The 25,947-nt window shown below is 37.8% G+C and overlaps 1 protein-coding gene across 1 annotated transcript; it reads left to right on the top strand.

Annotated features, from left to right (window-relative positions):
• The first annotated feature begins 8,987 nt into the window (after positions 1 to 8,987).
• LOC140725649 (uncharacterized) lies at positions 8,988 to 16,959 on the top strand. Its single transcript, XM_073041395.1, has 2 exons — positions 8,988 to 9,183; positions 15,602 to 16,959. Exon 2 carries the CDS (start codon positions 15,607 to 15,609, stop codon positions 16,621 to 16,623), a length of 1,017 nt encoding a protein of 338 aa, XP_072897496.1. The 5' UTR covers positions 8,988 to 9,183; positions 15,602 to 15,606; the 3' UTR covers positions 16,624 to 16,959.
• Positions 16,960 to 25,947: the final 8,988 nt, after the last annotated feature.

Here is a 25,947-nt window from a genome sequence, read left to right as displayed (position 1 = left end):
TTGTACAAACTCCTCCGCTTTTCGATAATCGGGAAAAAATTTTTTTCCTTCCTCCGAAAAAATTATCAGTGTTGCTGGATGACGCATTGTAAATTTGTAACCCTTTACCCATAAGGCTTTTTTCACTGGGTTAAATTCCTTCCTCCTCTTCAACAGGTTGTGACTTATATCAGGGTAAAAAAGGACTGGTTTTCCTGCTATCATCAATGGCCCGTTTCTATTTTTGGCACTTTGGGCGGCAGCCTTCAGGATCTTTTCTTTGTCTTGGTATCGTAAACATTTTATCAAAATTGATCGTGGGTTTTGATCAGCTCGAGGTCTTGGCCTTAAGGATCTATGAGCCCTTTCGATCTCAATTGGAGTTTCTCCTTCCATTTCCAACTTTTCAGGGATCCATTTTTGAAAAAAATTTATTGGGTCTTCTCCTTCTATATCTTCTTTAAGTCCAACAATTTTAATATTATTTCGTCTACTGAAATTTTCAAGCTTATCAATTTGTTCCATAAATTGTTTTCTTTCTGATGCCCAAGCAGCATTTTCATTTTCTATTTTGTCCATTCTTTCAACCATGTCCTCCGTTGTAATTTCCAAGTCCGTAATTCTTTTTTCCATTTTTTCCTGTCTCTTTGTCATTTTATCAAGCATAATCTCCATTTTGGTCATTTTTTTTTCGAGTCTTTTTTGATTATTTTTAATTATTTTTAATGTGTCTAATTTACGCATTATTTGCCTCAAAGTCTTTTCTATATTTCTAGAAGGACTTTTAGCTTCTTCTTCATCTGATCCTTCCGAGACACTTGACTCTCCCTCCGATTCGCTATCACTTTCAGTTGCAGTGGTAGCTGGGCTTTGTAGTTCTTGTTGCTTCCGTTTGCGCATGCTCCGTCCTTCGGGTTTGCGCAATTCACGATGACCCTTCCCTTCAGGAATGGCCATTGTTGACGCGGTCTCTTGTTCCGCCTCGCCGGTGGCACAACGTACCTGAGACCGGGGTACCTCGGCAGACGTGGGCCCCGCTCTTGTTCCAACTTGCGTAATCTTCCCGGTATTAGTTTTCTTCATCTTCCTTCTTTGAGGCATTGCTTGACACAGTCCGGAGTAGTTTATAAGTAACTTTTAGAAGATACTGACTAACTTTTCTTCATTTAGACATTAATTTATTAACTTTTTACGGGAGAGCCGGGTTCCAGCGTCTCGATCCTACGTCATCACGTGACGTCCCCCTTCGTTGCCATTTTTGTTATTATTTGCGTTTCTTGGTTCTTATTTGTTCAGGGAGTAGATCGATTAAGTTTTATTCTGCTAATTTCAATGATACATTGACAGATAAATACAGATGGCTAAGGACAAAGTAAAATTCATTTCTTTTAATGTCAATGGGCTATTAAATCCAATCAAAAGTAATAGAATTTTATCCAAAATGAAAAAAGAACAAGCCCATGTAGTAAATTTACAGGAAACTCATTTAAGTGATAATGAGCATAGAAAACTAAAGAGAATGGGCTTCACTAATTTGTTTCTCCTCATATAAATCAGGACATAGGAGAGGAGTTGCTATTCTTAACTCAAGTAAGCTAAATTTTGAAAAAGCATTTGAAATGGAAGAAAAAGAGGGCAAATATATTCTGGTAAGGGGAATTCAGTTACTCTATTGAATATATACGCACCCCCAGGAAGTGATATTGGTTTCTTTCAGAAAATTACTGATATTATGGTAGCGGAAACAGAAGGTCTCCTGATATGTGGGGGAGACAAATTTATAATTACAACCAAACTTAGACTCTTCCAATAGAAAAACCTATGAAACAAAATCCTTACATAAGAAAGTTAATACACTTTTTGAGGATGTTGCTATATGGAGGGACCTTTTCCCCAACAGAAGGGATTACACTCATTATTCTGCTCCCCATTCTGTACATACAAGAATAGACTATTTCATAACATTTGGAAAAGACAAAGACAAAATAAACACCTGTGGAATTGGGACAATGGATGTAGGTGACCATGCACCTATATATTTATCTGTTGATTTTGACCTACAACCAAAGAATACTATTTGGAAACTAAATTCAAGTCTACTCAATGATCCGTACTTTAAGGAACAAATTAAAAAAAGAAATTGGTCTCTACTTATACAGACAGACAGACATACTTTATTGATCCCAAGGGAAATTGGGCTTCGTTACAGCTGCACCAACCAAGAATAGTGAAGAAATATAGCAATATAAAACCATAAATAATTAAATAAAAATAAGTTAATCATGCCAAGTGGAAATAAGTCCAGGACCAGCCTATTGGCTCAGGGTGTCTGACACTCCGAGGGAGGAGTTGTAAAGTTTGATGGCCACAGGTAGGAATGATTTCCTGTGACGCTTAGTGTTACATCTCGGTGGAATGAGTCTCTGGCTGAATGTACTCCTGTGCCTAACCAGTACATTATGGAGTGGATGGGAGTCATTGTCCAGGATGGCATGCAACTTGGACAGTATCCTCTTTTCAGACACCACCGTCAGAGAGTCCAGTTCCACACCCACAACATCACTGGCCTTACGAATGAGTTTGTTGATTCTGTTGGTGTCTGCTTCTGGTGTTGCTGCCCCAGCACACAACAGAAAATACTGGCATGGAAACTGAAAAAAAAAGATAGCAGGAAGTACAATTCATAGAACAAAAATGATAAGTAATAAGCTAAGTGAAATTCAAGAAGCTTCTGAAGTGTTTTACAAAACTCTATATTCCAAAGTTCCAGTGGGAAGCATAACCCAAATTGACACCTTCTTGAATTCTCTAGAGTTACCCACTTTAAGTGAAGATCAAAATAGAACGATGACTGCTGACATAACTGAAGTTGAATTAAAAGCTGCGATTAGTAGGCTTAAATTAAGCAAGTCACCAGGATCAGATGGGTATATGGCAGAGTGGTACAAAGAATTTAAAAATGAGTTAATTCCTGTTTTACTCCCCACACTGAACTGGGCTCTAAAAAAGGCACAAATGCCACTCAGTTGGAAGGAAGCGATAATCTCGGCTTTACCGAAAGAAGGCAAGGATAAAATGGAATGCAGGTCATTTAGACCAATATCCATTCTTAATGTAGATTGTAGATTATTTACCTCCATCATGGCCAAACAATTAGAGGAGTTTCTACCCATACTGATACGTAACGATCAGACAGGTTTTATACGACAACGCCAGACACGACAATATACGAAGGACACTTCACATTATGGATCATATACAAAAAAATGAAATCAAAGCAATAGTGATAAGCGTGGATGCTGAAAAGGCATTTGATCCAGTTAATTGGAATTTTCTTTAAAGTGTTTTACATAGATTTGGTTTCCAAGACACAATTATTAAAACTATACAGACACTATATGACAATCCTACTGCTAGGATTAAAATCGATGGATATTTATCAAATAGTCTTACCCTAGAAAGGGGCACGAGACAGGGTTGTGCATGGTCACCACTACTCTTAGATAGATAGATAGATAGATACTTTATTCATCCCCATGGGGAAATTCAACTTTTTTTCCAATGTCCCATACACTTGCTGTAGCAAAACTAATTACATACAATACTTAACTCAGTAAAAAAAAATATGATATGCATCTAAATCACCGTCTCAAAAAGCATTAATAGCTTTAAAAAGTTCTTAAGTCCTGGAGGTAGAATTGTAAAGCCTAATGGCATTGGGGAGTATTGACCTCTTCATCCTGTCTGAGGAGCATTGCATCGATAGTAACCTGTCACTGAAACTGCTTCTCTGTCTCTGGATGGTGCTATGTAGAGGATGTTCAGAGTTATCCATAATTGACCGTAGCCTACTCAGCGCCCTTCGTTCAGCTACCGATGTTAAACTCTCCAGTCCTTTGCCCACGACAGAGCCCGCCTTCCTTACCAGCTTATCAAGACGTGAGGCGTCCCTCTTCTTAATGCTTCCTCCCCAACACGCCACCACAAAGAAGAGGGCGCTCTCCACAACTGACCTATAGAACATCTTCAGCATCTCACTACAGACATTGAATGACGCCAGCCTTCTTAGGAAGTACATTCGACTCTGTGCCTTCCTGCACAAGGCATCTGTGTTGGCAGTCCAGTCAAGCTTCTCGTCTAACTGTACTCCCAGATACTTGTAGGTCTTAACCTGCTCCACACGTTCTCCATTAATGATCACTGGCTCCATATGGGGCCTAGATCTCCTAAAGTCCACCACCATCTCCTTGGTCTTGGTGATATTGAGACGCAGGTAGTTTGAGTTGCACCATATCACAAAGTCCTGTATCAGTTTCCTATACTCCTCCTCCTGTCCATTCCTGACACACCCCACTATGGCCGTGTCATCAGCGAACTTCTGCACATGGCAGGACTCTGAGTTATATTGGAAGTCTGATGTGTACAGGGTGAACAGGACCGGAGAGAGTACGGTTCCCTGCGGCGCCCCTGTGCTGCTGACCACCGTGTCAGACCTACAGTCTCCCAACCGCACATACTGAGGTCTATCTGTCAAGTAGTCCACTATCCAATCCACCATGTAAGAGTCTACTCCCATCTCCGTTAGTTTGTGCCTTAAGATCTTGGGCTGGATGGTGTTAAAGGCACTAGAGAAGTCAAGGAATGTAATCCTCACAGCACAACTGACCCCTCTAGGTGAGAGAGTGATTTGTGCAGCAAATACGTGATGGCATCCTCCACATTATATCTGGAACCATTAGCTCAATACATCAGACAAAATGAAGATATCAGGGGAATTACTATTAAAGGGACAGAGCATAAATTGGCTTGTTACACGGATGACATTTTGATCTATCTAGGGCAACCAACATACTCTTTACCTAAATTGATGCAATCCTTTGAACAATATGGTCAATTATCAGGATACAAGATCAACATAGATAAAACCCAATTACTTTCATATTACTATAACCCACCAAGAGAAATTGAAAGTAGATATCCCTGGGCATGGCACACAGAGTCTTTCAAATATTTGGGCATCAATATGTCAAAAGATTTGGCAAAATTATCAGAATGTAATTATCAGCCTTTATATAAAAAAATTAATGAAGATATGGCAAGATGGAACCTGATTCCTTTTTTCAGTCTCAGTTCAAGGATTGAGTCTATTAAAATGAATATACTGCCCAGACTGTTATATCTCTTTCAGACCCTACCAATAGAGATTAATCAAAATCAATTCAATGAATGGAACAAGATGTTATCAAGGTATATTTGGCAGGGTAAAAGGCCTAGGGTTCTTCTCAAAACTTTGCAATTAGCAAAGGAAAAGGGGAAATGGGTGTACCTTCTCTCAGAGATTATTATTTTGCAGCACAGTTGAGAGCTGTGATATGCTGGTGTAACCCATCATATGACGCTCAATGGAAAAACATTGAGGAGCGGGTACTTCCCATCCCCATACAAGCAATTTTGGCTGATAACAACCTGCAAAGGTACATAAATACTATTGATAACCCATGGGTGAAATTGACTCTTAAAATATGGAAAACTACTATAAAAGAATATAGTCTAGAGGGAGATATTGCAATTCTTAAATGGTGTGCATATGACTCGGATTTTACACTGAATAAACTGGATGCTAGATTTAAGGACTGGACAGCTAAAGGAATAGCAGTTCCTTGCAACATAATGAAAGAAGGAACACTGTTTAGTTTTGAAATGCTTAAAGAGAAACACTTATTAGAAAAACAAGATTTTTATCGATATTTACAGATGCGACAATATGTTAATAAGATGCTTAAAAATGTAACCAAGACAAGTACATGCTCGATAGAGCTATTTAGAAAAGCATATAATTCAGATAACGGTAGTAGAATCATTTCAGGCATGTATAAGGGGTTGTCAAATCTTAAAACACATTCCACTTCACACATTAGAACAAAATGGGAGAAGGAATGAGGAATAATTATATCTGAGGAAGAATGGACAATAATATGGAGGTATCAATGGAAGTGTACCAGTTCACAGAAATGGAGGGAGTTTGGATGGAAAAACTTGATAAGATATTTTATTACACCCCCTCAGAAATCCCATTATGATAGTAGCCTCCCTGTTTGCTGGAGAAATTGTGGAAATCAAAATGCAAATCATTATCATATTTTTTGGGACTGCCCTGTTATCAAAAACTATTGGAGGGGGATACACAATGCCCTACAAGACATCTTTAAATGTGAAATACCCTTAGAGAATAAGACCATATATTTTGGATATATACGTCAAGAATGGTTGAAAAGAGATAAACATTTAATGAATATACTGTTGGTGGCTGGTAAAAAGACTCTTACTAGGAAATGGCTATCACAGGAGAGCCCAACTTTAAATGCATGAATGGAAATTACAATGGACCCATCTACAAAATGGAGAAGATAACAGCATCTGTTAATCATAAGCTGGAACAATTTGATTCATACTGGGAAAAATGGTTTAACTACATAATGCCTCATAGGCCTGATTTTATTCTCATAAATCAATGAATATGTTGTAAAAGAAAAGATCACTTCCTACTTGTACACAGTTTTCTCCCTTTGCTTGTTTTTTCTTTCTGCTTTTTTCTATAAGTGTATACCTCAGATAAATACTTTGTGGAGATTTGTGATATATATGATTATATGATATATATGTACAATGTCTGAAATACATCTTATGGAAATGTTTGTTTGATGATGAACTTAAATAAAAAATAAATTACAAAAAAAAGAATAGATGGAGAAGTGAGTCAGTTTACAAAAATCAAGAGAGGCGTTAGACAAGGGTGCGTTTTCTCCCTGATTTGTTTAATGTGTACAGTGAAACAATATTACAAAAACTAAGAGACATCTTGGGAATCAAAGTTGGTGGTGAAAACATCAATAATTTCAGATATGCGGATGACACTGTATTAATTGCAAGTATGGAGGAAGAACTACAAAACTTAATTGATATAGTTGTTGAAGAAAGTGCAAAAATGGATCTATCTATCAATTGCAAAAAGACAGGATGTATGGTGATATCCAAAAAGAAGGAGAATCCTATCTGCAGGCTGAGAATAAACGGGGAAGACATAAAACAAGTACAGAGCTTTTGCTACTTAGGAAGCTGGGTGACATCAGGTGGCAGGTGCAACATGGACATCAAAAGAAGAACAGGGATGGCAAAAGACATCTTTACAAGAATGAAGAATATACTGACCAACACTAAACTAGGCATGACAACCCACCTCAGAGTACTGAAATGTTATGTTTATTCAGTTATGGTATCTGGTTCAGAATGTTGGACAATATCTAGTAACATGAGGAAATGAATTGAAGCAGCAGAGATGTGGTTTTTGAGGAGGATGCAAAGAATATCATGAATGAAATAAATATCTAACAAGAATGTCATGAACAGAGCAAACACAAAAAGAGAAATAATGTATGAGGTCACGAAAAGGCAACGTAACTTCATTAAACGCGATTAGGAAAGAGGAGTTAGAATGCATGGCAATTATGGGAAAGATTGAAGGGAAGAAAGCAAGAGGAAGGCAAAGACAAATGACGATGGAGACAGCAGCCAGAGAACTGGAAATGAATACCAATGAATTGATCCACTTGAACTGAAACAGGAGTGTGTGGGCCATGGCAGTTAAAGCGCAGACTGAGCATGGCACCTGATGACAATAACGAAAGTACACAAGAATAAAATGTACAATAAATATAAATACTTAAGATAGCTCTGTGATTTTAAACAATAAAATTGTTTAAGGCAGAAAATAACGCATTTCTTGCTAGTATGCACAGACATCCATAAATATCTGAATCATGACTTGTGCAGAATTATCACTTCCAATTATCACTATTCTGCATATAAGTGCCCACTTTATTAGGTACACCTGCTGGTCAACACAAATATCTAATCAACCCAATCACATGGCAGCAACCCAATGCATAAAAGCATGCAGACGTGGTCAAGATGTTCAGTTCAAACATCAGAATAGGGTAGAAATGTGGTCTAAGTGACTTCAACCACGAAATGATTGTTGGTGCCAGATGGGGTGGTTTGAGTATCTCAGAAACTGCTGATCTCCCGGAATTTTCACACACAACAGTCTCTAGTTTACAGGGAATGGTGTGAAAACAAAAAAAAATCTAGTGAACAGCAGTTCTGTGGGCAAAAAAAAATTATTGAGATATTGCGATGACAGCACTGAATAGGGTCTTCCACCCCTTCAAGCCATCCTGCTCAGCAAACACCCGATTTAATCCCAGCCTAATCATGGGACAAATTAAATGACCAATTAGCCCAACAACCAATATGCCTTTGGACTGTGGATGGAAACCAAAGCACCCAGGGGAAGCCCACTCAATCATAGGAAGAACGTACAAACTTTTTACAGGCAGCTTTGGGAATTGAACCCAGGTCACTGGTGCTGTAAAACGTTGTGCTAACCACTACGCTACCCTGAGAGTTCAGTGGAGAATGGCGAGGATGGTTCAAGCAGACAGTAGAATAGAACTTTATCGTCATTGCTCAAGACAATGACAATAACTCAAATAACCACGTGCTACAACAGTTGTGTGCAGAAGAGCACCTCGAAAAGCACAACAGGTCAAACCTTGAAGTGGATGGGCTACAGCAGATGGTTCCACTCCTGTGCCTTATAATGTGGCCACTCAGTGTATTTCTACAACAAGAATCAATGAGTTATTTTAGAATACTTCAAAAATCTTGATTCCGCAGGCCCCAGATCTCTCTCAAGCAAGATGTATGCATATTGATTAAAACAGCAAACTTCTCAGTGAGAGAACTTTATGTTTTCAATGGATTGGCTTACAGTGGAAATTTTGCAAGATAAATATGTCCACGTTTCAGTCCTTTAACACCACTATCTTCTTTTTCAAGAGATATATTTACATTAAATAGCAAGTACTAAAATCTGCAAGAGTACTGCATGTTCTGAGCAAGTTAATTATCAACCAGCTAATATTGCATAAAGGTTGCAGAGACCTGTGCAGTGTTACCATTCCAGCAATTGTGTAACTTCAAACGTGACAAACCCCAGTATTTTAGCCTCACTTCCTGAGACAGGAACAGTAAACCAGTTGCTTGTTGGGCAGGGAGAACTGCTGAATCATTAGAATACTCCTCCACGTCAACTGACTTCACAAAGCAGACAGAACAAAGTTAACCTGGACTACGTATAATTTGGTAAGAATATTCTGATGGAATTGATTGATCTTTTTTTTTAACCGCTTCCCTCTCCTTCCTTTTTTTCAAGGTAAGTTCTTCCTGATGAATATGAGAAGTTTATCTGTGAATCTGTTGGCACATTTCACACACTGAGCCTGAACAAAGAAAGACAGCATCTCATGCCTTAGCTATTTCCCAACCTAGTCAGGGTGAGGAGGGTGTAGAAGGATTAGCAGCTTGTGTTTTATGTTAGCGGGTTAAGGGTAAATAATATTTGCTGAAATGCCAATTGTTAAATTCATGTTGTTTCAGGTAGGGGGGAAAGGTGGTTCAGTTACAGTTGGTTAAAAATAACTAGTAATTAATTTATTCCGGCGTTGCTCAAACCTCCATGTGCTGAAAGGCATGGAGTTCAAAATGTTTAAAGTAATTTTATTAACTAGGTATGTATATATCACCATATACTACTCTGAGATTAACTTGAGATGAGTAAAATATCATTAAGTAACATCCTATTGGGTCATGCTTTATTACTTACCGAATGAACTGGCTCCAAACTTTAAAACTAAAATATCTCTGCCATTAAACATTATATAAGCCATTCAACTACTTGCAAGAATTCCAATACAGCCAAATTATCAGGATTATGTTAACAGAAGCAATAAATGCTCTTAAGACTGAAATGCAATCTACCCTCAATTATTCCATCTACCATTAGAATGCACAAAATAAAACCATTTAGCATAGTTTCTGGTCTGAACTTGTCTCATATTCACATTATTCCTTCCAGTTAATGAAGCAGTAATTAGGATCAGTTGTTCATGTCCTGACAGAATTGTTGTGGTTGACTTCCTGCATTTCCTATGAGACATTTCTCTTTCCTGCTCTCCTTCACTGTGTTTTCAGTTCCAGTATGTTTTAACCCTTTAAACTGCCCAAGCCTACATGATCATCTACATTAATGTCCAATAAATAGATTATTCTTGGTAAATTTAGCGAGACCGCATTTATAAGGAATCTTCACTCCGCACGAACAAAAATTGGTGGAATGTTGGACAGCGAAGCTGGTTGTCAGAGCGGGAGAGAGATCAGTTGCAGTTATGGAGAGAGAGCTGGCAGATGAAGTTGAATCCAACAAGCGTGAGGTGAAATTTTGGTACTTAGGGGGTTAAATATAAAGGAAAAGTATACTGTAAATGGTTGATGCTTAGGAGCACTGGGTTAACAAAGGGTTCTTAGGGTGCAAGTCCATGACTCCCTGAAAGTGCCAGCACTTGTTTTCATCGGTTGGTCAGGAAGTCATGTTGCAGTAGTACAGAGCTTTAATTAGGCCACATTTAGAATGTTGTAGTTCCCACATTACAGGAAGGATGTGGAGGCTTTGGAAAGGGTGCAGAAGAGGTTCACCAGAATAAGAGTGTTAACTACAAGGAGAGGTTGGACGAAGTAAGATTGTTTTCACTAAAGAATTAGAAGCCAAAGGAAAACCTGATATAAATTTATAGGAGCCACAAATAAGGGTGGAAATACCAAACACGTAGGTTTGAACTGTGGATGGAGAAATCTTTTTTTTTTGCCAGAAAGTGGTGGGCATCTGGAATGTACTGCCAGGAGATAAGAACATAAGAAATAGGAGCAGGAGTGGGCCATCTGGCCTGTTGAGCCTGCTCCGCCATTCAATAAGATCATGGCTGATCTGGCCATGAATTCATCTCCACCTGCCTGCCTTTTCCCCATAACCCTTAATTCCCCAACTATGCTAAAATCTATCCAACCTTGTCTTAAATATATTTACTGAGGCAGCCTCCACTGCTTCATTGGGCAGAGAATTCCACAGATTCACCAGTCTCTGGGAAAAGCAGTTCCGCCTCATCTCTGTCCTAAATCTACTCCCCCAAATCTTGAGGCTATGTCCCATAGTTCTAGTCTCACCTACCAGTGGAAACAACTTTCCTGCTTCTATCTTATCTATCCCTTTCATAATTTTATTTGCTTCTTTAAGATCTCCTCTCATTCTTCTGCATTCCAGTGAGTACAGTCTCAGGTGACTCAAACTCTACTCATTGTCTAGCCCCTTCACCTCTGGAATCAACCTGGTGAACATCCTCTGCACCGCCTCCAAAGCCAGTATATCCTTCCTCAAGTAAGGAGACCAGAACTGCACGCAGTACTCCAGATGCGGCCTCACCAACACCCTGCACAGTTGCAGCATCACCGCCCTGCTCTTAAATTCAATCACTGTAGCAATGAAGGCCAACATTCCATTTGTCTTCTTGTGAGCCTGTTGCACCTGCAAACCAACCTTTTGTGATTCATGCACATGCACTCCAAATCCCTCTGCTGCAATTTTTTATCACCTAAATAATAATCTGCTCTTTCATTTTCCCTTCCAAAGTGGATGACCTCACATTTATCAACAGTTTACTCCATCTACCAGACCCTTGCCTACTCACTTAACCTATCTATATATCTCTGCAGACTCTTCATATCTTTTGCACAATTTGCTTTTCCACTCAATTTAGTAACATCAGCAAAATTAGATACAGTACACTCGGTCCCCTCTTCCAGATTGTTAGTGTATATCATGAACAGCTGCAGGCTCAGCACCGACCCCTGTGGTACACCACTCACTACTGATTGCCAACCAGAGTAACACCCATATATCCCAACTCTCTGCTTTCTATTAGTTAACCAATCCTCTATCCATGCTAATACATCACCCCCAACTCCATGCATCCCTATCACATGGATAAGTCTTTTATGCGGCACCTTACCGAACGCCTTCTGGAAATCCAAGTAAGTAACATCTTATCTGGGAGACCTGCCTTTGCTGAATCCATGCTACATCTGCCTGATTCTTCCAATTCTTTGCAGATGCCTCACTCTTTCTTCTTTAATGATAGCTTCAATCATTTTCCCAACTACAGATGTTAAACTAACTGACCTATAGTTATCTGCCTTTTACCTACGTCCTTTTTTGAACAGTGGCGTGACATTCACCATCTTCCAATCTGCCAGGATCTGCCCAGAGTCAAGAGGATTTTGGTTAATTATCACCAAAGCCTTGACTATAATTGCTGCCATTTCTTTCAGTATCATGGGATGCATTCCATCAGGACCAGGAGACTTCTCTATCTTTAGGCCTACAGGTTTGCTCAGCATGACATCTTTAGTGATAGTTATTGTATCACGGTCCTCACCTCCCATTACATTCATAACATCTCTCTTTGACATATTAGATGTGTCCTCCACCAAATTTCACAAGGCATGCCAGTGATAATAAACCTGATTCTGATTCTGAATACTGACACAAAATAGTCACTCAAAGCCTTGGCAATTTCCTCATTACCCAATATCAATACCCCCTTCTTGTCCTCCAAGGGACCAACATTCACCTTAGCCACCCCTTTCATCTTTATATAATTATAAAAACTTTTACTATCCATTTTTATACATTGTGCTAGTTTATTTTCATAATCTAGCTACCCTTTCTTTATTGCTGGCTTAATGGTACTTCGTTGCCTAGTTTTCCCTATCTTCCATTTTCCCACTGCTCTTGGTGACTTTCTATGCACAAGTTTTCAGTTAGATGCCTTCTTTTATTTCCTTAGTTATCCAAGGCTGGCTCTCCCCATCCTTACTGTCCTTGCTTTCAACTGGAATATACTTCTGTTGAGCACCATGAAAAATCTCTTTGAAAGTCTTCCACTGTTCCTCAACTGTCCCACCATATAGTCCGTGTTCCCAGTCTACACTAGTCAAATCCTCCCTCATCCCATTGTAGTCTCCACTGTTTAGGCATAATACACTGGTTTCCAGTTGAACTATTGCACTGTCCATTTGTATGAGAAATTCAATCATAGTGTGATCGTTCTTTCCAAGAGGATCCCTAACTACAAGATCACTAAATTTACCAGTCTCATTGCACAGGGTTAGATCTAAGATAATACGTTCCCTTGTGTGTTCAGGAACATGCTGTTCAAGAAAGCCATCATGGATGCATTCTATGAAATCCTCCTCAAGACTACCTCGACCAACTTTATTCACCCAGTCTATGTGCAATTTAAAGTCTCCCATGATAACTGTAGTTCCGTTCTTACCTGCCTCGGATATTTCTCTGTTTGTTGCCTGTGCCACTGTAATGTTGTTACTTGGTGGCCAATAGACAACTCCCACCAGTGATTTTTTCCCTTTACTATTCCTAATCTCTAACCAGATGGACTCAACATTCTGCTCCTTAGATGTTATATTGTCGCTCACTATCACCTTGGTCTCATTCTTAAATAAGAGTGCTACCCCACCTCCCTTACGTTCCTGCCTATCCTTCCGTATTAGCTGATATCCTTGGATATTTAATTCCCAATCCTCCCTACCCTGCAAACATGTCTCTGTAATGGCCACTAAGTCATACCTATTTATATTGATTTGTGCCACAAGTTCACTGACCTTGTTTCGAATACTACAGGCATTCAAATAAAGTGTCCTTACACTCATTGTGCTTTTCAAATCTTGTAATCTTTTACTTTTTTGCCTTTGACTTTTCAAACTCCACTCTTACTTTTCTCTTTTATCTTTTATTTTTTCTTTATCCTTATCCACACTTTTCTCTTTTACTTTATCCATACTTCTCCAATCTGTTGAACCCATTGCCCTACTATTTAGTTTAAATCCCTACCCACAGCCCTAGTTATACGATTCGCTAGGATCCAGTTCCCATCATAGTTCAGATGGAGCCCATCGCATTGGAACAGCTCCCTCTTTCCCCAAAACTGGTGCTAATTTCCCATTAATTCAAATCCACTTCTCCCACACCAACCCTTGAGCCATGCATTCTAATCTCTAATCTTCTTGACCCTATGCCAATTTGCACATGGCTCAGGTAGTAATCCAGAGATTTGGTTCTGCTTTTTAATTTAGTCCCTAGCTGCTCAAATTCCCTCAGCAGAACCTCTTTTCTTGTTCTACCTACGTCATTGTTACCCACATGGACCACAACAACTGGATCTTTCCACTCCCACTGTTAATTCCTCTGCTGGTCAGATAAGCTGTCCCAAACCCAGGCACCAAGCAGGTAATGCAGACTTCGGGATACTCTATCCTCATAACAGAGAACTCTCTCTGTTCCTCTGACTATACTATCCCCAATTACCACTACATTTTTCTTTTTCCCCCATCTTGAATGGGTCCCTGGACTACAGTGCCACGGTTAAGTTGCTCATCCTTCCTACAGTCCCCACTCTCATCCACACAGGGAGCAAGAACCTCAGAACTGTTGGACAAGCTCAAGGGCTGAGGCTCCTCCAGCACTGCCTCTTGGATCCCACTACCCGCCTCACTCAGTCACAACCTCCTGTCCCTGACCACAGACTGAATTTGAGGCAGCTAATCTAATGAATGTGACTGCCTCCTGAGACAGAGATTCCAGGTAAATCTCCCCCTCCCTGATGTGCTGCAGTGTTTGAAGCTCAGATTCCAGGTCATCAACTTTGAGCCTGAGTTCCTCGAGAAGCCAAAACTTGCTGCAGATGTGGTTACCAGGAACCACAATGGGGTCCACCAGCTCCCACATCATGCAGCTACGGCACATCACCTGATCCTGCATCATCCCTACTTTATTTAATTAGCTGTAATTTAGTGACATTTTATTCAACCACTACAAAAGCCTTACCTGCTACTTACCTGTCCCTCCTCGCCAAAGCCTCTTGAGCCAAAGCCTCAAGTTCCCACTCCTACACTGGTCCACTCACACAATGGCTGCTCTGCTTTGACCCTGCTTTACTTTTATTTGCCCCTGCTAATGAATCATGAATCAATTAGTCCGCCACTAATGCACAGATCCCCATGAAACACTCCTTTTTTAAACTTTTCTCCCCGACCTGTGTGAAGCTATCTCTCTCTTCGAATCGATTGGTCCGCCGCTAATGATGTGGTGAAACGGTGAGGATAATGATGTTTAGGAGACAATTAGACAGATCACTGAATATGCAAGGACTGGAGGGATATGGAGCATGTGCAGACAGAAAGGATTTGGCATCTTGGTCGGCACAGAGACCATTGGCTGAAGCGATTGTTCCTGCCTGTGTTCTAAGAATGCTGGTCAGAGAATTGGGGACCAAGATTGATTTGCCCATTTTTCAAACAATCCCAATTTACCAGTAATTTTGTTTTGAATCAGTCATTCTACCCCAGTGATTGACGCCATTTCTAGCTTCAGCTGAATGGGCCTTGAGTTAATGCAAGCAGTAAATGAGAGGGCATCTATTGTTCAATGGGATGTTTTCTTTAAACATAAATGGTTTGTGGAGAAAAACAAAAAACAAAATAGGAAAGGAAACAAAATATTACAAATCTTAATGAAAGTTCTTTGTATTCATTTTTGCTTGTTATCTACTCTAGCCATAAATAAGAATATTCCTTTATTTCTTACAAATTTCAGATCAAATGGATGTGCTGAAGATAACAGTGGTACTGATTCTGAGCTACTTTTCCTCTACATTTTCCACGACCAATTGCCCAAATTACTGCACCTGCTTCTTTTCTAACAATATCACATCAATGACTTGTGTTTCAGTTGAAACTCTTTTGAAAGTCCCACGGAACATCCCAACTCAGACAACCATCATAATGATTGAATTCACCAACATTAGCGCTCTAACAGACAAAGATTTCGTTGGACTTTTCCAGCTTCAAGAACTTCATCTTTCAAACAACTTGTTGGAAAACATTTCTTCGGTTGTTCTAAAAAATATTCAGCAGCTGAGAGTATTGGATTTAACCAACAATTTGCTGACGACATTGCCACCGGACGTATTTAACAGGGCTTTCAATCTAGCCTCTCTAATTTTACAGGGAAACAGACTGGAAACCGTGAATCCTTCTTGGTTTTGTAAACTTCAGAGACTTGAATGGCTTGATTTATCAAGCAATATGCTGACATCTTTACTTTCAAATACATTTAATAATCTGACCAATCTGCTAATACTTGATTTATCCAGTAATAAACTTGAATATTTGCCAGCTAATCTGTTTAGCAAAATGCCCCATCTGGAGCGGTTAAACCTGGGAAAAAATCAGTTGACCACATTTGCCCCTGGTACCTTTAATCATGTAATCAATTTAAAATATTTGTTTCTTAATAGCAATAAGCTTGTGAAGATTCCCACAGGTCTGTTTAATAACCTACCACAGCTAGACACTTTGGATCTTTCAAACAACAAATTAACATCATTGCCTCCAAAAATATTAGATAATCTCCAGCAAATTGGGGCAAAGTGGGAACAGGGTTTAGACATCTCAGAGAATCCATGGATGTGTAACTGTGATTTAAGATACCTGTGGCAATGGCTAACTGTGAATTTTAAGAAGGTGTATTTTGTGAGCTCAACATTATGTGCCAAGCCTGAGGCACTAAAGGGAAAAGAAATTAAAACACTTTCTGAAGCGGAACTAATGTGTTAAAATAGAACTTCAAACATAAAATATAGAAATCTACAGCACATTACAGGCCCTTCACCCCACAATGTTGTGCCGACCACGTAACCTACTCAAATAAACACAGGAGATTCTGAAAATGCTGGAAATCCAGAGAAACACACACAAAATGCTGGAGAAACTCAGCAGGTTAGGCAGCGGTCGTGGAAGGGAATAAAGAGTCAACATTTTAGGCTGAGACCCTTCATCAAAACTCATTTGCATATGTTAATGTGTTACTATAATCATTTTTAAAACATTCAATTTCTACTTTGTATAAATAATGTAAAGAAAATAAAAGTTAAATATGCCCTTCTGCCTCTGGCACCTAGTCTTCTAGTTCCTAATTGCTTGACAGCAACTTATTGACTTTGCAAATCAACTGCTTTGACTATGTCACTATCACAAGCAACGCCCCACAGTCACGCATATACATATGTCATCACTGTACTCGGGTACAGTCCGGCTGACTCAGGGTGGAGTCCGATGAGGATGCTGGCTGAGCAATTGCAGAAGCTGGCACAAAGAGCATACAGTTTGCTCAGTGATTACACAATCATGGTTCTGCCATTTGGATATTACACTCAGGTGGCACAGTGGACATGCAAAAATAAATAACAAAAGATCTTAGCTCCCGAACTTCAGGAGAGTAACACCATGGCATTGGTGATGTCATTTATCCGATGAGCCAGAATTGTGATGAGCTGGGGAAAATAACGTTTGTACTTACCATAAAAAATTTGTTATGCACGTGAAAGTAGCAAGCCTATTCTTTGTGAAATTACATATTGTACGTAGAGAGAAAATTTCTCCAATTAACACTTCATAAAACAAAGTGTAGATCTCCCAAAGTCAAGCAATAAAAATAAAAGGTACTGATATTGGAATGATCTGCCAATGCAAAGGCCAATGTGAATATAGTCATACTAATCTCCTATAGTAGGAACTTGTATTCACAGTAGATCCTTGACCAGAAATCTTTCCTTGTTTAAATGTGAGATGCAGTTGACATTTACAAAAGGGTAAAGAGATGGGAATCTACTTTCTTGTGCCATATAAGTCAGAGGACAGGGTATCATTTCCAACTGATTTTAGCACATTTTCAAACATATAGTCATAGAGTACAACAGTACAGAAACAGACCTTCAGCCCATCTCATCCATGCTGAACTGCTATTCTGCTTAGTCCTATTGACCTGCACTTACCCTCCTTACCCTTCCCATCTACATACTTATCGAAATCCTCAGAAAGTTTATAATCAAACCCACATCCACCACTTCCACTGGCACTTTGTTCCTAACTCTCGCACCCTCTTGAGTAAAGAAAATCCCCCTCACGTTCCCCTTAAATATTTCACCTTTCACTTTTAACCTATAACCTCCAGTTCTAGTCTCACCCAACCTCAGTGGAAAAAAGCCTGTTTGCATTAGACCTATCTATAATCCTTATAATTTTGTATACTTCTATCAAAGCTCCCATCATTCTCCTCTGCTCCATGGAATAAAGTCCTAAGCTTTTCAACCTTTCCCTATAGCTCATGTCCTCAAGTCCAGACAACATCCTTGTAAAGTTTCCCTGTACTCTTGCAATATTATTGATATCTTTCCTGTAGGTAAATGACCAGGACTATCTGTAATACTCCTGAGTAGCCCCCCCCCAACATCTTATACAACTTCTATGACACCCCATCTCTAAACAAGAAACAGTCCATGCCAAAGCATTTCAAATCATAGCTGAGGACATCAACCAGGCTTGTCTGAAAAAAACCCTGCTCAATTACCATCAGCTTATAACCTGTATTGCCAGAGGTCCCAACACACTAGACCACTGTTGTACTGAGGTAAGGAATGCCTACCATTCCATGCCCAGACCTTATTTCGATAAATCTGATCACTTGGCTGTCCACCTCTGCCTCTGCATACAGGCAGAGGTTAAAGAGCAAAACTCCTGCGATTAGGATAACAAAGAGATGGTCGTGGGAGGCAAAGGAGCAGCTACAGGATAGCTTTGAGGTGGTGGACTGGACCATGTTCAAGAACATCCACAGATCTGAACACCATGGTTGTCATAGACATTATTTAAAAAGTTCTAGACAGGTGTGTCACCACAAAACCACACAGAGACTTCCCCAACCAGAAGCCCTGGATGAACCAATAAATCCATAACTTGCTGAGGGCCCAATCAGGGGCATTCAAGTCTGATGACAAAGTAAGTTACAAGAGGTCTAGGTACGATCTCCAGAAAGCAACTTCATGGCTGAAGTGGCACTTCCGGTCTAAACCTGAATCAGTAAAATGTAATGTTCTGGTTAATATTTTTACTGCTTTGCTGTGAGGTACAGCTGAGATTTTTAACCTCTCACTTTGGCAGTGTGTGGTTGCCACCTGCTTCACGCAGGCTTCAATTATACTGGTGCCTGAGGAAAACATGGTAACCTACTCAATCACTACCATCCAGCAGCACGCACAACCAAAGTGATGAAGGGTTTTGAGAGGTTGGTGATGAAACATAGCAACTCCTGCCTGAAACACGACTTGGATCTGCTCCAATTTGATTACTGGAACAACAGGGCCACGGTAGATGCCATCTCATTGGTTCTTCACTCAACAATGGAACACATGGACGGCAAGGATGCATACATCAGGATTCTCTTTGTCGACAGTAGCTCGGCATTCAATAGCATCAACCCCTCAAAACTAATCTATAAACTAATCAATGACCCCAGTCACTTCCAACTGGCAACAACTTCGCCACACTTCTTCACCAGTTCTATTCTGGTGCCATCTGTAAGGAGTTTGCATGTTTTTTCCATGACCATGTGGGTTTCCTTTGGATGCTCCCATTTCCCCCCACAGTTCGGAGACATACCAGTTAGGAGGTTACTTGGTAACAGAAGGGCCTGTTCCTCACAGAATCTCTAAATAAATAGATGCAACACAAAACATTAGTCCAACAATTCTCAACCTCTCTGATCCTATCTTTGTATATAGGTTTAACATCTACTTTACCCACAAGCACTCTAATACCTGGCCTGGCACTCAAGTTCACACCCCCATGAAGCTCTAGTTTAAAGCTCTCAGAGCATCATAAGACCATAAGATTTAGGAGCAGAAGTAGGCCATTTGGCCCATTGAGTCTGCTCTGCCATTCAATCATGGGTTGATCCAATTCTTCCAGTCATCCCCACTCCCCTGCCTTCTCACCATACCCTTTGATGTCCTGGCTAATCAAGAACCTATCTATCTCTGTCTTAAATGCACCCAATGACTTGGCCTCCACAGCTGCTCGTGACAACAAATTCCACAGATTTACCACCCTCTGACTAAAGTAATTTCTCCTAGCAAACCTTCCTGCAACAATACTGCCCCCCCCCTCCAGTTCAGGTGCAAACCATCCCATTTGAATGGGTCCCACCCCCTTGGAAGAGAGCCCAATTATCCAAAAACGTAAAGGTCTTGCTCCTGCACCATTTCTTCAGCCACGTGTTATGTTGTAGTATTTTTGTATTTCTGGACTCACTAGCGTGTGGCATGGGTAGCAATCCTGAGATTACCACCATGCCCTTTAATTTAACACCTAACTTCCCGAGTTCACTTTGCAGTACCTTGTATCCCTTCCTACTAATGTCATTCGTAGCATCACGGACCACGATCTCTGGCTTCTCACCCTTCCTCTTAAGAACGCTATGCACTCGATCCATGATGTCCCTGACTCTGAAACCTGGGAGGCAACATGCTATCTAAGAATCTCATTCTCATCCACAGAACCTCTTGTCTGTTTCCCTGACCAATGTATTTCCTATCACTACTGCTCATTTCCTCTCCCCCATCCATTCGGAGTCACAGTGCCAGAGACCTGACTTTGGCTTTCCTTTCCAATGTCATCTTCCCCTCCCAATGGTATTCAAGACCATTTACTTATTAGTGAGGGGAAAGGCTACAGGAATACCCTGCAATGGTTCCTTTCCCTCTTCTGACTGTCACCAGTTATCTGTGTCCTGCACCATAACTGTAACTCACTATATTTCCTGTCGTTCCACCTTACTCCTCCACTTCTCCTTGCTGAAACTTATTTTTTTTTAAATTTTTATTTATTTATTAAATTTTAGAAATTACAAGGAATAAATGTAATAATAAAATAGTAAGAAAAATAATATTGACCCTCCCCCCTCCTCTTAACCCTCCCCCCCTTAACCCTTATCTAAAGAAAGAAAAAAAAGAAAGAAGAGAAAGATTATCTGGATATCGGAGGACCCCCACATGCTCCATGGAGTTCAAAATAATTTTGATATTTATTTTTACTTTCCCCAATTACTATAATTTTATCTTCAAAGGACCTGTGTATTTAATCCTATCTTTTGTAAGTATGGGAGCCAAATTTTCAAAAATATATCATATTCATTTCTTAGATTATACGTAATTTTTTCAAATGGAATACAACTATGTATTTCATTATTCCAATGATCCATAGTTAAATATAAATCAGATTTCCAACTAACTGCGATAACTTTTTTGGCTACTGCCAATGCAATTTTTATAAATTTTTTCTGATACTTGTTCAATTTAAGTTTCGGTATTGTCCCTTCAATGTCTCCTAATAAAAATAATAGTGGACTATGTGGGAGTTGTACTCCAATAATTTGTTCCAATAGAAGTCTTAAATTTATCCAAAATGGTTGAATTTTAAAACAAGACCAGGTAGAATGTAAAAAAGTACCAATTTCTTGATTACATCGAAAACATTGGTCAGACATATTTGAATTAAATCTATTTATTTTCTGTGGTGTTATATATAATTGATGTAAAAATTATATTGTATTAATCTAAGTCGAACATTTATTGTATTTCTCATACTATCAAAACATAATCTTGACCAGTTTTTTCCATCAATTTTAACATTCAGATCAGATTCCCATTTTTGTCTTGATTTATGAGTTCCTAACTTAATTGTTTGTTTTTGAATCAAATTATACATACAAGATGTAAATTTTTTAATTTTTCCTTTCTGAATTAATATTTCTACTTCACTAGGTTTTGGCATCAACATTGTTTGTCCCAACTTTTCTCGTAAATAGGCTTTTAATTGAAAATAACAGAAAAGAGTGTTATTTGATATTTTATATTTATTTTTTAATTGATCAAATGACATCAATATACCTCCTTCAAAACAATCACCTATATATTTAATCCCCTTTTAGAACCAATTATGTAAAAGTTTGTTATCCATTGTAAAAGGAATAAGCCTATTTTGAATTAAAGTTCTTTTGGCTAATAAAGATTTCTTTATCTCATCGTCCATATTTACCTTATTCCATAAATCAATCAAGTGTCTTAATATAGGAGATTCTTTTTTTTCCCGTATCCATTTGGATTCCCATTTATATATAAAATCCTCTGGTATATTTTCTCCTATCTTATCTAATTCTATTTTAATCCATGCCGATTTTTCTTCATCAAAAAAAGACAATAAATCTAAGTTGATTTGCTTTATAATAATTCTTAAAATTTGGAAGTTGTAACCCCCCTAAATCAAATTTACATGTCAATTTTTCCAATGATATTCTTGACATCTTACCTTTCCAAAGAAATTTGGTTACATATTTATTCAGTTCTTGAAAAAACTTCTGAGGTAATTGTATTGGTAAATTTTGAAATAAATATTGCAATCTAGGAAATATATTCATTTTTACAGCATTAACTCTACCTATTAATGTTATTGGTAACATCATCCATTTATCAAGATCCTCTTTTTGCTTAATAATGGCAAATAGTTTTGTTTATATAAATTTTTTACATCGTTATCTACTCTAATACCTAAATATTTTATCCCATTCATTGACCATCGAAATTGAGTTGCTAATCGACATTGATTATAATTCCCTTTGGTGAAAGGCAAAATTTCACTTTTATGCCAATTTACTTAATAACCTGATACTTTCCCATATTCTTCCAATCTAAAAGATAATCTTTGCAAGGATTGCAATGGGTTTGTTAAATAAATCAAAACATCATCAGCAAATAAATTAATCTTATATTCTTCTTGATTAACTCTAAAGCCCCCAATATCTGGATCTGTTCTAATTAGTTCTGCTAATAGTTCTATTGCCAATACAAATAAAGCAGGTGATAATGGGCAGCCTTGTCTAGTTGACCTCGTTAAGCAAAATAGTGTTGAAATCTGACCATTTGTAACTACTTTAGCTTGAGGATTAGTATTTAAAGTTTTAATCCATTGTATAAAAGATTTTCCTAACTCATATTTTTCCAATACCTTATATAAAAAATCCCATTCCAATCTATCAAATGCTTTTTCTGCATCCAAAGCAACTGCCACACTCATTTCCTCTCTTTTTTGTGCCAAATGAATTATACTAAGTAACCGAGTTATATTATCCATTGATTGTCTATTTTTAATAAAAACCTGTTTGATCCATATGTATTAATTTTGGTAAATATTTAGATATTCTATTAGATAAAATTTTTGCTAGTATTTTATAATCTGTATTCAACAAAGAAATAGGCCTATATGATGTTGGTTTTAAAGGGTCTCTATCTTTTTTTGGCAATACAGTTATGATCGCTGTTAAAAAAGATTGTGGGAGTTTATGCATTCTTTCCACTTGGTATATTAATTCCATAAAAGGAGGAATTAATAAATCTTTAAATTTTTTATAAAACTCAGGAGGAAAACCATCTTCTCCTGGGGATTTATTACTCTGAAGTGATCCTAAAGCTTCTTCAACCTCTTTTAATGTAAAGGGCATATCTAATCCTTTCTGTTCTTCCAAATTTAATTTTGGAAGGGTTATTTGTGATAAAAATTTATCTATCTCAGCAATCTTATTTTGTGATTCTGATTGATATAGTTCAGTATAAAAAAATTTTAAAGTTTCATTAATTTCTAAAGGCTTATAAGTAACCTTATTTACACTTGTTCTAATTGCATTTATTGTTTTAGAAACCTGTTCTGTTTTCAACTGCCAAGCAAAAATTTTATGCGATCTTTCACCTAATTCATAATATTTCTGTTTAGTTCTCATAATTACTTTCTCTGTACGATATGTCTGAAGTGTATTATATCGTAGTTTTTTATTAACAAGTTGTCTTCGTTTTTCTTCTGTCATATATCTTTGAGATTCTTTTTCTAACTTTATGATATCTTTTTCCAATTGATCTATTTCTGCTGTGTATTCCTTTTTAATTTTAGATGTATAACTTATAATCTGACCCCTTAAATATGCTTTCATCGTTTCCCATAATACAATTTTATCCTCAACTGAATGTAGATTTGTATCCAAAAAAATTGAATTTGTTTTTTCATAAAATCACAAAAATCTTGATGTTTTAATAGAGTTGAATTAAATCTCCATCTGTAAATCAATTCCTCCTTATCCATCATTATCATTGTCATTATCAAGGGGGAATGATCTGACAATATTCTTGCTTTATATTCCACACTTTTCACTCTATCTTGAATATTTTTTGATAATAAAAAAAATCAATCCTTGAGTAAGTTTTATGTCTGTTTGAGTAAAATGAATAATCTCTTTCTCTTGGATTAATTCTTCTCCATATATCAATCAAGTTTAAATCTTTCATTAATGATAAAGTTAGTTTTGTTATTTTTGATTTTATAGCACCTTTAGTTAATCTATCCAGAACTGGATCTAAACAAAAATTAAAATCTCCACCTATTAATATTTTATCATGTGCGTCAGCCAAGTTCAAAAAAACTTCTTGTATGAATTTTGCATCATTTTCATTTGGTGCATAAATGTTCATAAAAGTCCATAATTCTGAAAAAATTTGACAATGTATAATCACATATCTCCCCCCAGAATCAATTATTACATTTTGTATTTTAATTGGTAAAAATTTATTAACCAGAGTTGCAACTCCTCTCGATTTTGAATTAAATGAAGCTGCAATGACGTTTCCAACCCAATCTCTCTTTAATTTCTTGTGTTCTATTTCTGTTAAATGTGTTTCTTGTAAAAAAGCTATATCTCCTTTCATTTTCTTAATATATGTTAAAACTCTTTTTCTTTTCACAGGTCCATTAATTCCATTAACATTAAAACTTAAAAAATTAAGTAAATTAATCATTCATAGTACCTTGGGAATTCTTTAAAATTCTCCATGTTGCTATGAGTTTCTCCCCAATCATCCAGGCAAAGAAGAAGAAAAATATAAGAAAGATAACTAATATATAAGAAAAAAAAACAAAATACCCCCCCCCCACTAATGTTGCGAATAAAAAGAACACAACATTACCCCCCCCCATTTTTCGGGTCATGGCAATTGCCATGATTGTACACGCGAAACTCGCAGCTATCGATCAGGAGCTCCTCCAGCTCCCCCGCAAAAAAAAAGAAGAAAATATATTAATAAAGAAAAAAATAGTTAATGTCTCTACTCCTAATTAATACTCCTCGACCATTTTTTTTCTCTTATAATTGCCCATCAAGTCCAACCTTGTTCCAGTTTTCATCATTAGTCCATTTCATTTCTATAATTCTTTAGTCCTCTTCATGGACATCAGGTAGTTCTTGTACAAATTTCTCCACTTTCCGGTAGTCAACGAAGAATCTTCTTTCTCCATTATCCAGGAAATTTATCAATTTTGCTGGATAGCTCAATAAAAATTTATAGCCCTTTTCCCATAAAGATTTTTTCACTGGATTAAATTCCTTCCGCCTCTTCAACAGATCGTAGCTTATGTCTGGATAAAAAAAAACTCTTTTCCCTTCTATTATCAATGGCCCTTTTCTCTTTTTAGCACCTTGAGTAGCTGCCTTCAAGATCATTTCTTTATCTTGGTACCTTAAACATTTTATCAAAATTGATCTCGGATTTTGATCTTGTTGCGATCTTGGTCTTAAAGCTCTGTGTGCTCTTTCAATTTCAATTACTTGACTTCCTTCTTTCATTCCCAAAATTTTTGGAATCCATTCTTGAAAGAATTTTATTGGATTTTCTCCCTCTGTACCTTCAATTTTAATATTATTTCATCTACTAAAGTTCTCAAGTGTATCCATTTTTCCCAACATCCGTTTTCTTTCTGTTGTCCAGGCAAGATTATCGTATTCTACCTTATCTATTCTTTCCGTGTTTTCTTCTATTTTTACTTCCATCTCTTTGACTTTATTATCCATCTTCTTTTGTTTTTCCACCACATTATCAAGTGTATTCTGCATCCTTCTTATATCTGTTCTTATAACTTTAAATTCATTTGTCATATCTGTTTTTATAACTTTTAATTCATTCGTTATATACATCAGGATATCTTTTATGTCTCCTTTAATCTCTTCTT

Source organism: Hemitrygon akajei, chromosome 3, assembly GCF_048418815.1.
Source record: "Hemitrygon akajei chromosome 3, sHemAka1.3, whole genome shotgun sequence".
Taxonomy (NCBI): Eukaryota; Metazoa; Chordata; class Chondrichthyes; order Myliobatiformes; family Dasyatidae; genus Hemitrygon; species Hemitrygon akajei.
Note: the sequence above shows the minus strand (reverse complement) of the source record. Positions and strands in the feature narration are given on the sequence as shown.